Source organism: Engystomops pustulosus, chromosome 6 (genome assembly GCF_040894005.1).
Source record: "Engystomops pustulosus chromosome 6, aEngPut4.maternal, whole genome shotgun sequence".
Classification (NCBI taxonomy): domain Eukaryota; kingdom Metazoa; phylum Chordata; class Amphibia; order Anura; family Leptodactylidae; genus Engystomops; species Engystomops pustulosus.
In genome coordinates this window covers 189,418,071-189,436,304 of record NC_092416.1, presented here as the reverse complement: position 1 = coordinate 189,436,304, position 18,234 = coordinate 189,418,071, and the positions used below count along the sequence as shown (strand labels likewise).

General features: G+C 44.1%; 1 protein-coding gene across 1 annotated transcript in view; it reads left to right on the top strand.

The window, feature by feature from the left end:
* Positions 1 to 18,234, top strand: part of LOC140065195 (myosin-3) — a 69,057-nt gene that overhangs the window by 2,805 nt on the left and 48,018 nt on the right. The window contains exons 2-15 of the mRNA XM_072112785.1: positions 2,547 to 2,580; positions 3,983 to 4,194; positions 5,764 to 5,907; positions 7,536 to 7,692; positions 8,029 to 8,056; positions 8,252 to 8,360; positions 9,539 to 9,631; positions 9,725 to 9,788; positions 9,900 to 9,998; positions 10,277 to 10,380; positions 10,457 to 10,595; positions 10,893 to 11,011; positions 11,080 to 11,229; positions 15,628 to 15,798. Of these exons, the coding sequence (XP_071968886.1) occupies positions 3,991 to 4,194; positions 5,764 to 5,907; positions 7,536 to 7,692; positions 8,029 to 8,056; positions 8,252 to 8,360; positions 9,539 to 9,631; positions 9,725 to 9,788; positions 9,900 to 9,998; positions 10,277 to 10,380; positions 10,457 to 10,595; positions 10,893 to 11,011; positions 11,080 to 11,229; positions 15,628 to 15,798 (1,581 nt within the window). The 5' untranslated portion in view covers positions 2,547 to 2,580; positions 3,983 to 3,990. The remainder of the gene's footprint in view (positions 1 to 2,546; positions 2,581 to 3,982; positions 4,195 to 5,763; positions 5,908 to 7,535; positions 7,693 to 8,028; positions 8,057 to 8,251; positions 8,361 to 9,538; positions 9,632 to 9,724; positions 9,789 to 9,899; positions 9,999 to 10,276; positions 10,381 to 10,456; positions 10,596 to 10,892; positions 11,012 to 11,079; positions 11,230 to 15,627; positions 15,799 to 18,234) is intronic.

The window sequence follows — 18,234 nt, the reverse complement described above, 5'->3', positions numbered from 1 at the left end:
CTTATATTATATTATATTATTACTGGATATTATATCACTGCACCTGCACATCACCTTATATTATATTATATTATTACTGGATATTATATCACTGCACCTGCACATCACCTTATATTATATTATATTATTACTGGATATTATATCACTGCACCTGTACATCACCTTATATTATATTATTACTGGATATTACATCACTGCACCTGCACATCACCTTATATTATATTATATTATTACTGGATATTATATCACTGCACCTGCACATCACCTTATATTATATTATATTATTACTGGATATTATATCACTGCACCTGCACATCACCTTATATTATATTATATTATTACTGGATATTATATCACTGCACCTGTACATCACCTTATATTATATTATTACTGGATATTACATCACTGCACCTGCACATCACCTTATATTATATTATATTATATTATTACTGGATATTACATCACTGCACCTGTACATCACCTTATATTATATTATATTATTACTGGATATTATATCACTGCACCTGCACATCACCTTATATTATATTATTACTGGATATTACATCACTGCACCTGCACATCACCTTATATTATATTATATTATTACTGGATATTACATCACTGCACCTGCACATCACCTTATATTATATTATATTATTACTGGATATTATATCACTGCACCTGTACATCACCTTATATTATATTATTACTGGATATTATATCACTGCACCTGCACATCACCTTATATTATATTATTACTGGATATTATATCACTGCACCTGCACATCACCTTATATTATATTATATTATTACTGGATATTACATCACTGCACCTGCACATCACCTTATATTATATTATTACTGGATATTACATCACTGCACCTGCACATCACCTTATATTATATTATATTATTACTGGATATTACATCACTGCACCTGCACATCACCTTATATTATATTATATTATTACTGGATATTACATCACTGCACCTGCACATCACCTTATATTATATTATTACTGGATATTATATCACTGCACCTGCACATCACCTTATATTATATTATATTATTACTGGATATTACACCACTGCACCTGCACATCACCTTATATTATATTATTACTGGATATTACATCACTGCACCTGCACATCACCTTATATTATAATATATTATTACTGGATATTATATCACTGCACCTGCACATCACCTTATATTATATTATATTATATTATTACTGGATATTATATCACTGCACCTGCACATCACCTTATATTATATTATATTATTACTGGATATTACATCACTGCACCTGCACATCACCTTATATTATATTATTACTGGATATTACATCACTGCACCTGCACATCACCTTATATTATATTATATTATTACTGGATATTACATCACTGCACCTGCACATCACCTTATATTGTATTATATTATTACTGGATATTATATCACTGCACCTGTACATCACCTTATATTATATTATTACTGGATATTATATCACTGCACCTGCACATCACCTTATATTATATTATATTATTACTGGATATTACATCACTGCACCTGCACATCACCTTATATTATATTATTACTGGATATTACATCACTGCACCTGTACATCACCTTATATTATATTATATTATTACTGGATATTACATCACTGCACCTGCACATCACCTTATATTATATTATATAATTACTGGATATTACATCACTGCACATTACATCACCTTATATTGTATTATGTTGTACTCTGTATATGTACTATATAACATGACCTTGTATGACCTACTGATTATTATATGATATTATATTGTACTATTACACATCAGTGATCTGTATCTGCTCCTGGCGCATCACTGCATGTTCTCTGCACATGGTTTCATTCTATTCTATTCCATTGTATTATATTTTACATTCTTCCTGGCATTCCCTTACTTTATAGTATGATGTTACACTGTTATATTACATTATTATATTACATGGAGTATATTACACTATCCTTTATCACATTGTTAAGTTGCATCCTGTTACATTGCCTTATACACCCCTTGTATTGTGTTATACTGTGATTACTATTGTATTACTATTGTATCATATTCATCATATTATAATATTACACAGTATTATAGCACATTCTTATATTGTATCAGATTGTGACAGTATATTATAGTATATAACATTGTATGTTACATAAGATTACATGACTTTTATGAGACCATTATATTACAGTGTATTATATGCCACTGGCCTCATGTACACGGACGTTTGCTTGCTTAGGCCGTAGCCCTGGCGAGTATACAGCGTCCAGTGCTGTAATACAGAATATACGGCATGTCCTATATAGTTCGGTGCTCGGTCACGGTGAGGTGAGACGTTGCGTGACCGGGAGCCATAGACATGTATGGGAACCGCACAACCGCCTTCTGTACGTGTGAATGAGGCCTAGTACTGTATAACCTGACTTTGTATTCTGTTGTGTTACATCATGTGACGTTACACTGTATCATATTTATTATATCCTCTGTTTTGCTCCTCAGATCGTCTTTGCTTCTTATCTACTGAACTGAACAGGTAAGAGACGCTCGGCCAAGGGGGGAGGCGCTGACATTTGCTTTGGGATTTGTGTTTTTTATGTGACAACAATTGCTGGATTATCAGGGATTTCCAGAGCTGCTGTGTCGTCACATGTGCATCACTACCAGCACCGGGACCTGTTGGTAGTGCCGGACGTCCATCAGCCTGGGGATGGGTTGTAGATCCAGCATCCAGGGAAGGCATGTGGGAAATACATAGATACCGGTCCAATGGCACTGGGTGGAGGAGGAGCCATCATTTTGGGGCGGAGCTTCTTCCTTATCACTTGCAAGATGGAATTCAGAGTTAAGAGCAAGTGAGGAGGGTGATAACAGCGGGAAGTGGAGCAGGGAGCCGTCCGCTCTGATGACATATATAACAATGGTCCTTCTCTTATACATCTAAAGTGAAAACTTAATTCATAAGTTACCGAACCTGTAACCTAATGCATTTAACTACCTCCGGGCCCCTGACCTCCTTGTGGCCCTCCTTTGTACAGGTGATCCTTTATTTACACTGGTCCTCAGATCTGAACTACATACTACAGATGTGATACAATATCCTGCAGGCTTTACTACTACTGTGCAGTACTCAGATCCAATACTTTATATTAATCCTCCGGGCACACCAATGTATGGGGGCCACTGATCCAGCCACACAATGTGCGGCCACATAACAGCCCCATACAGGTCTATGGCATCCGGTCACCGTGCATTGTGCACATGGAGTCTCTCCGCACCATGACCAAGCGCTGGGCTTTCTATGGAGAAGTCTGGAGCGCTCACCCCCTTCTTCTGCAGCGGCCGGTTGAGCCTCGTGTGCATGAGGCCTCACCAGATGTTCATAGACTACACTGTGCTACATCTGTAAATATAGAATCAGTACTACTGCTCCCATCTTCTATACCAGCAATATATACCTGGTCCCAGGACTGTACCTGGGGGGATCCCTGCTTACAACCATCAGTAGTGTCCACACCGCACCAATTGCCCCTCTATTTCCCTTTTATGATCTTCCCCTTTAAGTATGAAGCCGAGGCTGGTCCACCTGTCACCCGTTGCCCTCCTGTGTGGGTGGATGATGCGACTCCTGGATTTGCACGATCTCAGAGGGTGAGACGTCCAACACTGAAATAGCCCGGGGTCTTAGTGAAATCCTTGTAAATGTTGTCATTACATTCTGAAGACATGATGAAGACTTCAAGTGTGGCTCCTGCTCCTATCATCCAGTGATCTGCCCCCGGGGTCACACACTCATCGTCATTTCTCTTCTTAGACAGTGAATGCTGGTTAAATGTCCACAAGGATCTAATAGAATAGCACTGACACACACAGACAGGACAGTAGTCAGATGGAATCAGGGGTTCTGTGTTGACCACCTCCATTGTGTCCTCTTCTAGCTGCAGCCATGAGTAGTGACGCAGAGATGGCCGTGTTTGGCGTTGCCGCTCCTTTTCTCAGGAAGCCGGAAAAGGAACGGATCGAGGCCCAGAATCAGCCTTTTGATGCCAAAACCTACTGTTATGTTACCGACCCCACCGTGGAGTACATCAAAGGGAAGATCAAGAGCTCAGAGTCTGGGAAGACAACGGTGGATACAGAGGATGGACGGGTAAGGGAAGAAGATGTGAAAATGGATGGTCCTAGTAACAGATGTCACCAATATCAGTGAAGGACCCCCAGCCACTAGCTGATTCCTGGTGGAATTATCTGCTTGGTGGGTGTCGGGGGGGGGGGAGTCACCACCATTATTGGATATTGATGACCCATTCTATGCTGAGGAAATGAATATCATTAACCTGCAAAATGCCCACATCTATCACCAGATTGACTGATGGTAGCCTGCCCACCAGAGCGCCTTCTGGCTCCGGCTGCTCATGGTTTATACACTCCCCTGTTATTATGACGTCACCCGTCTGTCTAAAAGTCTTGCGCATGCACAGTAACACTTTATCTTCCGCACCCGACTGGAGACCACTGCGGCTCAGCAAAGGAAACCCGGCTGGATCCAGGCGGCTGCAGAAAACAAAATGTTGGTGCGCATGCACGAGACTTGCAGACAGAAGGGTGACGTCACCAGCTGTCTGCAGCACTTGCGGGCGGCACTAGGGATGAATATAGATAACAGGGGCGTGCATAATTGCGAAAAGGTGCTCGGGTGATGTAAGTCGGAGCTCCTCTGTTTGATTTACATATTTGTATAAACTTAGTTTCTCGGGATCACAGAGCTGCTATAGAATGAGAAAAAAAGTGCCAGGACACCCCTAAGGTAACATGACACTGTGGGCAGTCTATCGTCAGTAGACGATGGTGGTAGATGTCCTTTAAATTGTAACTCTGATGTCATAATGATTTTTAGCACATGTGATTTCCCAATGCCCTTATTTTGCTGCTCACCTTTTTATTTCCAGAATTCTCTCATTTTCTGTTCTGCAGCTTCTTGTCAGAAATCCTCCTTAGCAGCAGGGAAGTGGGTGGAGTCTAACCTCTTCCTGTCTTTGCCCTAAAGCTGAGTCAATTATAAGCTGCTCTCACTTTCCATGATGCCTTGTGTTCATTTGTAAAGTAATGTAGCAGCAAATCCAGTGAGACTCCTACAATAACAACTACTGAGCTCTGGAAAGTCTGTACATATGGGACTATACACACATGTGACAAGCCTTGCAGCTTTCATCAGATGGAGGAGCTTGGACAATGTAAAAAGGGTATACGAGGCAGAAACCAGCTGTGAAATAGTTACATGAAGGGTATAATCTGTGTTATACAGAGCAGAAGCTGTGTGAGAGTGCAGCATCACATGACCTCCCTCCAGACGGAGCAGCAGCATCACATGACCTCCCCTCCCTCCAGAGTGAGCTGGTAACAACAGCATCACATGACCTCCCCTCCCTCCAGACGGAGCAGCAGCATCACATGACCTCCCCTCCCTCCAGAGTGAGCTGGTATCAACAGCATCACATGACCTCCCCTCCCTCCAGAGTGAGCTGGTATCAACAGCATCACATGACCTTCCCCTCCCTCCACAGTGAGCTGGGAGCAGCAGCATCACATGACCTCCCCTCCCTCCAGAAGGAGCAGCAGCATCACATGACTTCCATTTCCCTCTAGAGTGAGCAGGGAGCAGCATCACATAACCTTAAGGTTCATGTCTTACTGGATCTCTTGTTTTTCCACATATCAGACCGTCACAGTGAAACCTGAAAACGTTTTTCCCATGAATCCTCCAAAGTTTGATAAAATTGAAGACATGGCGATGCTAACTCACCTGCACGAGCCGGCTGTCCTGTATAACCTGAAAGAGCGCTACAAGTCCTGGATGATTTACGTAAGATACTGCCCGATTATAAATACTTAGTACTACTAGAGTGTAGTAATCATTACAACTACAAGAGTATAGTGATCAGTACCACTACCAGAGTGCTACGATAGTATAGTGATCAGTACAACTACAAGAGTATTACTAGAGTACTACTAGAGTATAGTGATCAGTACCACTACTAGAGTATAGTAATCATTACAACTACAAGAGTACTACTAGAGTATAGTGATTAGTACCACTACCAGAGTGCTACGATAGTATAGTGATCAGTACAACTACAAGAGTATTACTAGAGTACTACTAGAGTATAGTGATCAGTACCACTACTAGAGTATAGTAATCATTACAACTACAAGAGTATTACTAGAGTACTACTAGAGTATAGTGATCAGTACCACTACTAGAGTATAGTAATCATTACAACTACAAGAGTATTACTAGAGTACTACTAGAGTATAGTGATCAGTACCACTACTAGAGTATAGTAATCATTACAACTACAAGAGTACTACTAGAGTATAGTGATTAGTACCACTACTAGAGTATTACTAGAGTATAGTGATCAGTACTACTAGAGTATATTGATCAGTACCACTACTATAGTGATCCGTACCACTACTGGAGTATAGTAATCAGTACCACTAGTAGAGTATAGTAATCATTACAACTACAAGAGTACTACTAGAGTATAGTGATTAGTACCAGTACTAGAGTATTACTAGAGTATAGTGATCAGTACCACTACCAGAGTACTACTAGAGTATAGTGATCAGTACCACTACCAGAGTACTACTAGAGTATAGTGATCAGTACCACTACCAGAGTACTTCTAGAGTATAGTGATTAGTACCACTACCAGAGTACTACTAGAGTATAGTGATTAGTACCACTACCAGAGTGCTACTAGAGTATAGTAATCATTACAACTACAAGAGTACTACTAGAGTATAGTGATTAGTACCAGTACTAGAGTATTACTAGAGTATAGTGATCAGTACCACTACCAGAGTACTACTAGAGTATAGTGATCAGTACCACTACCAGAGTACTACTAGAGTATAGTGATCAGTACCACTATCAGAGTACTTCTAGAGTATATATGATCAGTACCACTACTAGAGTACTACTAGAGTATAGTGATTAGTACCACTACCAGAGTACTACAAGAGTATAGTGATCAGTACCACTACTAGAGTACTTCTAGAGTATATATGATCAGTACCACTACTAGAGTACTACTAGAGTATAGTGATTAGTACCACTACCAGAGTACTACAAGAGTATAGTGATCAGTACCGCTACCAGAGTACTACTAGAGTATAGTGATCAGTACCACTACTAGAGTACTACTAGAGTATAGTGATTAGTACCACTACCAGAGTACTACAAGAGTATAGTGATCAGTACCACTACCAGAGTACTACAAGAGTATAGTGATCAGTACCACTACCAGAGTACTTCTAGAGTATAGTGATCAGTACCACTACTAGAGTATAGTGATTAGTACCAGTACTAGAGTATAGTGATCAGTACCCGATCGCCAGGACACAGAGCAGTGATATCACTGTACATATTCTATATTGTTACTTGTACATACACTGGTATCTAACATGAACCCTACATCTATGCTGCAGACATACTCCGGCCTATTTTGTGTCACTGTAAACCCCTACAAGTGGCTGCCTGTGTACAACCCTGAGGTGGTCAACGCCTACCGAGGCAAGAAGCGCCAGGAGGCTCCACCACACATCTTCTCCATCTCTGATAACGCCTATCAGTTCATGCTGACAGGTAAGTCGCCCTATGAGAGGCAGCAGGCATTAGGTTTTCACTTACCTCCTCATAGATCATGGCTGGGGAGTTGGTTTGTCCCTGCACTGATGAGCAGAAAAGTCTTTGAAACCTCCTAAAATGTTTTACATACATTTCCCAGAATTCTTAGTGTAGGGAGCGTGTGTAAGCAGACGTCTCCTCAATGAGACACGTTACCCTACTGTCCGAGGTGCTGCAGCTTTGGCTGTGGTTGGAGTAGAAGATAAAACAACAGCAAAGGATTTATTACTATGATAAATATGACTCCAACCCCCGATTTATTATCCTTCCTGATGTCCTGTTTTTCCCCCACAGATCGTGAGAACCAGTCCATCCTCATCACGTAGGTGTCCAGACATTTATCCGCCTTCAATTATTTCTATTTTTACTAAAAAAATGTTTTATTTGACTTTAAAAAATTTATTTGAAATAAGTTAATTTTTAATTTTCAATAACAAAAATGTAGAAAACTTTCTGTAGATTGGGTTGTCATCAGATTTGACCTTAATACCTGAGCGGTAACGTGTGATTTCTGTAGCGGAGAATCCGGTGCCGGGAAGACGGTGAACACGAAACGCGTCATCCAGTACTTTGCAACAATTGCGGCTGCCGGTGACTCGAAGAAGAAGGAGACGGGAGGGATGAAGGTACGGACATTGTCAGAAATGGGATGTACCGTAAGTTGTAGCCACCCCAGGCCTAACCAGACGAGCTTAAAGGGAACCCGTCATCCCCTCAGAGAGCACCTGACACAAGTCTGTAATGGAGTCATAATGGGTTTTTTTACATTGTTGCATTTGTCCAAAAATGACTTTTTTTCCTTGTAGATTTCCAGGACCCAGTCCAGCTCCGGGGCCTCGGCCCGTGTATCACTCGGACTTTCCTTGCTTGCAGCCGGCACACAAGGACAGCAGTCTGTGCGATACACGGGCAGCCCCCAACTACAGGGGGCCATGAATATAATATCAGGCCCCACAGCCTCATTTGCATATTTTATATAAGTCTATTTTGCTTCAATGCAGCCGTTCTAGGATGTAGTAAACATGTGGGTAACGAATGGGTAGGTTATAGGAGTCTAGCATCAGTGTATCTGATGGTAGATGCCCTTTAGACACCCTGGGGGGAGTGACTTCAATGTTTAGCCCCCGACTTAATCAAAGTTAATCAAATAGAAAGACTGGAGGGCACCAGAACACCTCAGGTAACCCCCTGTAAGGGCACTTTAATAAATTACCCGTAACACAAATATCACTAAACTATAACCGTATAAGTAACTTCCAAAATATGACAGACACTTCTTGCTGGGTGGAAAATTAGGTCGCAGCTTTATTTTTTTTATATTTTTACCCGTAATATATAAAAATCAGGCACTTGGGATAAAATCACACATTTTTGAGCTCTGGAAGCTGTATAAATAGCTGGACTCCCAGCTGGTAAGTCGGCCAACCGAGCAACCACCGTCACACATCTCGCACCATTCCTCCTGCTGGAACTGGAAATTAACTATAAAATACAAAAGGTAAAACCTTACAAAAACATATCACCAAGCTGATTAAAGTGCAATAGTACCCAAGCTTTTAACCCTTTTGCATCTAATAACGTCAGCCCCCCCCCCCCCCCAGTCTAGGGGAACCTTCCTTAAACTAGCAAAAATATCAGAGAATCAGAAAAAATAAGAAAAATAAACATACAATTAAAATTCTGTGGGGACCATCGTACATTTATTGTTACATTTCTCTTCCTATTATTTTATTATATCACTGTAATAAATCTTCTCTCTGTTTTATTTGGCGCAATTATAATTTCTACATTTCATGTTGTGCAGGGAAACCTGGAAGATCAAATCATCCAGGCCAACCCGCTGCTCGAAGCCTTCGGCAACGCCAAGACCATCAGGAACGACAACTCCTCCCGATTTGTAAGGTTTTGTTGTTACATTTCTTATTATTCTTTTGTTCATGTTTTATTGTTATTTTTATTATTTGTGTTTCTTCTTATTATTATATAACAGGGTAAATTTATCCGGATCCACTTTGGGACCACCTGGAAGCTGGCCTCAGCGGATATCGAAACGTGTAAGTGATCCGGCGTGTGATGCTGCTAAGAAAGATTTCTGAATTATAAAACATCAAGATTTTTCCATATAGAAATGTATGTGAGATTTTTTTTCACCCCTTCTTTTTTAGATCTGTTGGAGAAATCCAGAGTAACTTTCCAGCTCCCGGCAGAAAGAAGTTACCACATCTTCTACCAAATCTTATCCAACAAGAAGCCTGAACTCATTGGTTAGTCCAAAACTACATAAATCCCGTGTTTTACCCCCAAAAAGTCACATTACATTTGACTTTTTACATTTTTTTTTTAATGATTTCACCCCCTCTCTTCTTTCAATTATGTTTTTATGTTTATGTTGTTTTCTCTTTCAGATATTTTCTGATATGTTTTTATCTCTTTTGTGTTTATGTTGTTTATTTCAGATATTTTCGGTAGTTTTTATCTCTTTTTTTATGTTTATGTTGTTTATTTCAGATATTTTCGGTTATGTTTTTATCTCTTCTTTCAGATATGTTGTTGATCACCACCAATCCCTACGACTTCCCGTACATCAGCCAGGGGGAGATCACGGTGGCCAGTATCGATGACACCGAGGAGCTGATGGCCACCGATGTACGAGGCTTTTATTGTGTGTAGTTATTCCACTTCTGGGTCTGTATTGTCCGTGATTTTCGGCCTGTGATTGCAGAGCGCCATCGATATCTTGGGCTTCACTCCGGAGGAGAAAGTCGGAATCTATAAGTTAACGGGTGCGGTCATGCATCATGGGATCATGAAGTTCAAGCAAAGGCCAAGAGAGGAGCAAGCAGAGCCGGACGGGACTGAAGGTGAGGCCTGGTCGGGGTCGGGTCATCCTGTAGCCCCTCAGTTACCTTCTACAGGACTAAGGTCCAGAGAACCACGGCTGGACATCTCTACACCTACAGCATCATACTGAGCGGCCCACCTAAGAATTAAGATACGAGACTGGGTGGAGCCTAGTGTTGTTTGCATATGCTCCGCCCATGAAGACTGAAGCCACACCTTCGAGGAGCTTTTCTTTATTGTAGAGTCCCCGCTTCCAGCCTCTGAGTTGCTCTCTGGTGTCAGCCAGTGTCTCACTCACTTTCATTGCCTCCCCACAGTCGCTGATAAGATAGCCTACCTGACCGGCCTGAACTCTGCAGACCTGCTCAAAGGTCTTTGTTACCCAAGGGTCAAAGTGGGGAATGAATACGTGACCAAAGGCCAAACTGTGGAGCAGGTAAGAGTCCGAGCCCCTGGACGACACCTCATCCCGCTGCCAGCGCTTCATGATACTTTACCGTACAGGTTTACCAAAACGTCAACGCCCTCAGCAAGTCTATATATGAGAAGCTCTTCTTATGGATGGTGACCAGAATCAACCAGCAGCTCGACACCAAACTCCCCAGGCAGCATTTCATCGGGGTCCTCGATATTGCAGGCTTCGAAATCTTTGAGGTTAGTGCAAAGTGCTGTGACCAAAGACAGAGAGGCGGATCTGTGAATACAGGGGGGGGCTGTGACCCCAGGTGTAGGGGCGGAGCTGTGACCCCAGGTGTAGGGGCGGAGCTGTGACCCCAGGTCCAGAGATGTGACCCTAGGTGTAGGGGCGGAGCTGTGACTGCAGGTGCCAAAGTGGAGCTGTGACCCCAGGTGTAGGGGCGGAGCTGTGACCCCAGGTCCAGAGGCAGAGATGTGACCCCAGGTGTAGGGGCGGAGCTGTGACCCCAGGTCCAGAGATGTGACCCTAGGTGTAGGGGCGGAGCTGTGACTGCAGGTGCCAAAGTGGAGCTGTAACCCCCAGGTGCAGGGGAGGAGATGTGACCCCAAGTCCAGAGATGTGACCAAAGAAACAGAGGCAGATCTGTGAATACAGGGGGGAACTGTGACCCCAGGTCCAGAGATGTGACCCCAGGTGTAGGGGTGGAGCTGTGACTGTAGATGCAGAAGTGGAGCTGTAACCCCCAGGTGCAGGTCCAGAGATGTGACCAAAGACACAGGGGGGGAACTGTGAACCCAGGTGTAGGGGCAGATTTGTGACCCCAGGTGTAGGGGTGGAGATGTGACTACAGGTGCAGGGGAGGAGATGTGACTACAGGTGCAGGGGAGGAGATGTGACTACAGGTGTAGGGGTGGAGATGTGACTACAGGTGCAGGGGTGGAGATGTGACTACAGGTGCAGGGGAGGAGATGTGACTACAGGTGCAGGGGTGGAGATGTGACTACAGGTGCAGGGGTGGAGATGTGACTACAGGTGCAGGGGAGGAGATGTGACTACAGGTGCAGGGGAGGAGATGTGACTACAGGTACAGGGGTGGAGATGTGACTACAGGTGCAGGGGAGGAGATGTGACTACAGGTGCAGGGGAGGAGATGTGACTACAGGTACAGGGGTGGAGATGTGACTACAGGTGCAGGGGGGAGATGTGACTACAGGTGCAGGAGAGGAGATGTGACTACAGGTGCAGGGGAGGAGATGTGACTACAGATGCAGGGGGGAGATGTGACTACAGGTGCAGGGGAGGAGATGTGACTACAGGTGCAGGGGGGAGATGTGACTACAGGTGCAGGGGAGGAGATGTGACTACAGGTGCAGGGGAGGAGATGTGACTAGGGAGGAGATGTGACTACGGGTGCAGGGGAGGAGATGTGACTAGAGGTGCAGGGGAGGAGATGTGACTAGGGAGGAGATGTTACTACAGGTGCAGGGGAGGAGATGTGACTAGGGAGGAGATGTGACTACAGGTGCAGGGGAGGAGATGTGACTAAAGATGCAGATGAGGAGATATGACTACAGATGCAGGGGAGGAGATGTGACTACAGGTGCAGGGGAGGAGATGTGACTACAGGTGCAGGGGAGGAGATGTGACTACGGGTGCAGGGGAGGAGATGTGACTACGGGTGCAGGGGAGGAGATGTGACTACGGGTGCAGGGGAGGAGATGTGACTACGGGTGCAGGGGAGGAGATGTGACTACATGTGCAAGGGCGGAGATGTGACTACAGGTGCAGGGGTGGAGATGCGACTACAGATGCAGGGGAGGAGATGTGACTACAGATGCAGGAGAGGAGATGTGACTACAGGTGCAGGGGTGGAGATGTGACTACAGGTGCAGGGGAGGAGATGTGACTACATGTGCAGGGGAGGAGATGTGACTACATGTGCAGGGGAGGAGATGTGACTACAGGTGCAGGGGAGGAGATGTGACTAAAGGTGCAGGGGTGGAGATGTGACTACAGGTGCAGGGGTGGAGATGTGACTACAGGTGCAGGATAGGAGATGTGACTACAGGTGCAGGTGAGGAGATGTGACTACAGGTGCAGGGGAGGAGATGTGACTACAGGTGCAGGGGGGAGATGTGACTACAGGTGCAGGGGAGGAGATGTGACTACAGGTGCAGGGGAGGAGATGTGACTACAGGTGCAGGGGAGGAGATGTGACTACAGGTGCAGGGGAGGAGATGTGACTACAGGTGCAGGAGAGGAGATGTGACTACAGGTGCAGGGGTGGAGATGTGACTACAGGTGCAGGGGAGAAGATGTGACTACAGGTGCAGGAGAGGAGATGTGACTACAGGTGCAGGTGAGGAGATGTGACTACAGGTGCAGGTGAGGAGATGTGACTACAGGTGCAGGGGAGGAGATGTGACTACAGGTGCAGGGGAGGAGATGTGACTACAGGTGCAGGGGAGGAGATGTGACTACAGGTGCAGGGGAGGAGATGTGACTACAGGTGCAGGGGTGGAGATGTGACTACAGGTACAGGGGAGGAGATGTGACTACAGGTGCAGGGGAGGAGATGTGACTACAGGTGCAGGGGTGGAGAGGTGACTACAGGTGCAGGAGAGGAGATGTGACTACAGGTGCAGGGAGGAGATGTGACTACAGGTGCAGGGGAGGAGATGCGACTACAGGTGCAGGGGTGGAGATGTGACTACAGGTGCAGGAGAGGAGATGTGACTACAGATGCAGGGGTGGAGATGTGACTACAGGTGCAGGGGAGGAGATGTGACTACAGGTGCAGGAGAGGAGATGTGACTACAGATGCAGGGGAGGAGATGTGACTACAGGTGCAGGGGAGGAGATGTGACTACAGGTGCAGGGGAGGAGATGTGACTACAGGTGCAGGGGAGGAGATGTGACTACAGGTGCAGGGGAGGAGATGTGACTACAGGTGCAGGGGAGGAGATGTGACTACAGGTGTAGGGGAGGAGATGTGACTACAGGTGCAGGGGTGGAGATGTCACTACAGGTGCAGGGGAGGAGATGTGACTACAGGTGTAGGGGAGGAGATGTGACTACAGGTGTAGGGGAGGAGATGTGACTACAGGTGCAGGGGAGGAGATGTGACTACAGGTGCAGGGGAGGAGATGTGACTACAGGTGCAGGGGAGGAGATGTGACTACAGGTGTAGGGGAGGAGTTGTGACTACAGGTGCAGGGGAGGAGATGTGACTACAGGTGCAGGGGAGGAGATGTGACTACAGGTGTAGGGGAGGAGTTGTGACTACAGGTGCAGGGGAGGAGATGTGACTACAGGTGCAGGGGAGGAGATGTGACTACAGGTGTAGGGGAGGAGATGTGACTACAGGTGCAGGGGAGGAGATGTGACTACAGGTGCAGGGGAGGAGATGTGACTACAGGTGTAGGGGAGGAGATGTGACTACAGGTGCAGGGGAGGAGATGTGACTACAGGTGCAGGGGGGAGATGTGACTACAGGTGCAGGAGAGGAGATGTGACTACAGGTGCAGGGGAGGAGATGTGACTACAGGTGCAGGGGAGGAGATGTGACTACAGGTGTAGGGGAGGAGATGTGACTACAGGTGCAGGAGAGGAGATGTGACTACAGATGCAGGAGAGGAGATGTGACTACAGGTGCAGGGGAGGAGATGTGACTACAGATGCAGGAGAGGAGATGTGACTACAGGTGCAGGGGTGGAGATGTGACTACAGGTGCAGGGGAGGAGATGTGACTACAGGTGCAGGGGAGGAGTTGTGACTACAGGTGCAGGGGAGGAGATGTGACTACAGGTGCAGGGGAGGAGATGTGACTACAGGTGTAGGGGAGGAGATGTGACTACAGGTGCAGGGGAGGAGATGTGACTACAGGTGCAGGGGGGAGATGTGACTACAGGTGCAGGGGAGGAGATGTGACTACAGGTGCAGGGGAGGAGATGTGACTACAGGTGTAGGGGAGGAGATGTGACTACAGGTGCAGGGGAGGAGATGTGACTACAGGTGTAGGGGAGGAGATGCGACTACAGGTGCAGGGGTGGAGATGTGACTACAGGTGCAGGAGAGGAGATGTGACTACAGGTGCAGGGGGGAGATGTGACTACAGGTGCAGGGGAGGAGATGTGACTACAGGTGCAGGGGAGGAGATGTGACTACAGGTGCAGGGGGGAGATGTGACTACAGGTGCAGGAGAGGAGATGTGACTACAGGTGCAGGGGAGGAGATGTGACTACAGGTGCAGGGGAGGAGATGTGACTACAGGTGTAGGGGAGGAGATGTGACTACAGGTGCAGGTCCTCGGCAGGAGCCCTGTCACCAGATTTTACCCCATTATCTCCAAGCCCCTGAGGTACAGTATGAAGTGTCCTTTCTAGAATTCCCTCTGTTATGTGAGGTTTGGGGTTCCACAGACTATAAATCCAAAATCTCCGGATTTCACATGAAAGATGGATTTCTAGAAAGGACATTTAATCCCCTCCCTGGGGGGTCTGGGGGTTCATTGGGGTAAGAGTAGAGGACTGGGTTAGATGGTAAGACTCCACCCCCTCCCCCCCACCGGGGTGCAGACCCCTCATCTGTAATGATCCTCTACGATCTCTGTACTCACTTTATTGTACTTGTAGTTCAACAGCTTGGAGCAACTCTGCATAAACTTCACCAACGAGAAGCTGCAGCAGTTCTTCAACCACCACATGTTTGTGCTGGAACAAGAGGAGTACAAGAAGGAAGGAATCGAGTGGACATTCATCGACTTCGGAATGGACCTCGCAGCCTGCATTGAGCTCATAGAGAAGGTACAGTCTTACCCATAGGGGGCAGTATTATAGTAGTTATATTCCTGTACATAGGGGGCAGTATTATAGTAGTTATATTCCTGTACATAGGGGGCAGTATTATAGTAGTTATATTCCTGTACATAGGGGGAGTATTATAGTAGTTATATTCTTGTACATAGGAGGCAGTATTATAGTAGTTATATTCCTGTACATAGGGGGCAGTATTATAGTAGTTATATTCCTGTACATAGGGGGAGTATTATAGTAGTTATATTCTTGTACATAGGGGGCAGTATTATAGTAGTTATATTCCTGTACATAGGGGGCAGTATTATAGTAGTTATATTCCTGTACATAGGGGGCAGTATTATAGTAGTTATATTCTTGTACATAGGGGGCAGTATTATAGTAGTTATATTCCTGTACATAGGGGGCAGTATTATAGTAGTTTTATTCCTGTACATAGGGGGCAGTATTATAGTAGTTATATTCTTGTACACAGGGGGCAGTATTATAGTAGTTATATTCCTGTACATAGGGGACAGTATTATAGTAGTTATATTCCTGTACATAGAGGGCAGTATTATAGTAGTTATATTCTTGTACATAGGGGGCAGTATTATAGTAGTTATATTCCTGTACATAGGGGGCAGTATTATAGTAGTTATATTCTTGTACATAGGAGGCTGTATTATAGTAGTTATATTCCTGTACATGGGGGGCAGTATTATAGTAGTTATATTCCTGTACATAGGGGGCAGTATTATAGTAGTTATATTCCTGTACATAGGGGGCAGTATTATAGTAGTTATATTCCTGTACATAGGGAGCAGTATTATAGTAGTTATATTCTTGTACATAGGGGGCAGTATTATAGTAGTTATATACTTGTACATAGGGGCAGTATTATAGTAGTTATATTCCTGTACATAGGGGGCAGTATTATAGTAGTTATATTCCTGTACATAGGGGGCAGTATTATAGTAGTTATATTCTTGTACATAGGGGGCAGTATTATAGTAGTTATATTCCTGTACATAGGGGGCAGTATTAGAGTAGTTATATTCTTGTACATAGGGGCAGTATTATAGTAGTTATATTCTTGTACATAGGGAGCAGTATTATAGTAGTTATATTCCTGTACATAGGGGGCAGTATTATAGTAGTTATATTCCTGTACATAGGGGGCGGTATTATAGTAGTTATATTCCTGTACATAGGGGGCAGTATTATAGTAGTTTTATTCCTGTACATAGGGGGCAGTATTATATTAGTTATATTCTTGTACACAGGGGGCAGTATTATAGTAGTTATATTCCTGTACATAGGGGGCAGTATTATAGTAGTTATATTCCTGTACATAGGGGGCGGTATTATAGTAGTTATATTCCTGTACATAGGGGCAGTATTATAGTAGTTTTATTCCTGTACATAGGGGGCAGTATTATATTAGTTATATTCTTGTACATAGGGGGCAGTATTATAGTAGTTATATTCCTGTACATAGGGGGCGGTATTATAGTAGTTATATTCCTGTACATAGGGGGCAGTATTATAGTAGTTATATTCTTGTACATAGGGAGCAGTATTATAGTAGTTATATTCTTGTACATAGGGGGCAGTATTATAGTAGTTATATTCTTGTACATAGGGGGTAGTATTATAGTAGTTATGTTCTTGTACATAGGGGGCAGTATTATAGTAGTTATATCCCTGTACATAGGGGGCAGTATTATAGTAGTTATATTCCTGTACATAGGGGGCAGTATTATAGTAGTTATATTCCTGTACATAGGGGGCAGTATTATAGTAGTTATATTCCTGTACATAGGGGGCAGTATTATAGTAGTTATATTCCTGTACATAGGGGGCAGTATTATAGTAGTTATATTCTTGTACATAGGGGGCAGTATTATAGTAGTTATATTCCTGTACATAGGGGGCAGTATTATAGTAGTTATATTCCTGTACATAGGGGGCAGTATTATAGTAGTTATATTCCTGTACATAGGGGGCAGTATTATAGTACTTATATTCTTGTACATAGGGGCAGTATTATAGTAGTTATATTCCTGTACATAGGGGGCAGTATTATAGTAGTTATATTCTTGTACATAGGGACAGTATTATAGTAGTTATATTCTTGTACATATGGGGCAGTATTATAGTAGTTATATTCCTGTACATATGGGGCAGTATTATAGTAGTTATATTCTTGTACATAGGGGACAGTATAATAGTAGTTATATTCCTGTATATAGGGGGCAGTATTATAGTAGTTATATTCCTGTACATAGGGGGCAGTATTATAGTAGTTATATTCCTGTACATAGGGGGCAGTATTATAGTAGTTATATTCCTGTACATAGGGGGCAGTATTATAGTAGTTATATTCCTGTACATAGGGGCAGTATTATAGTAGTTATATTCCTGTACATAGGGGCAGTATTATAG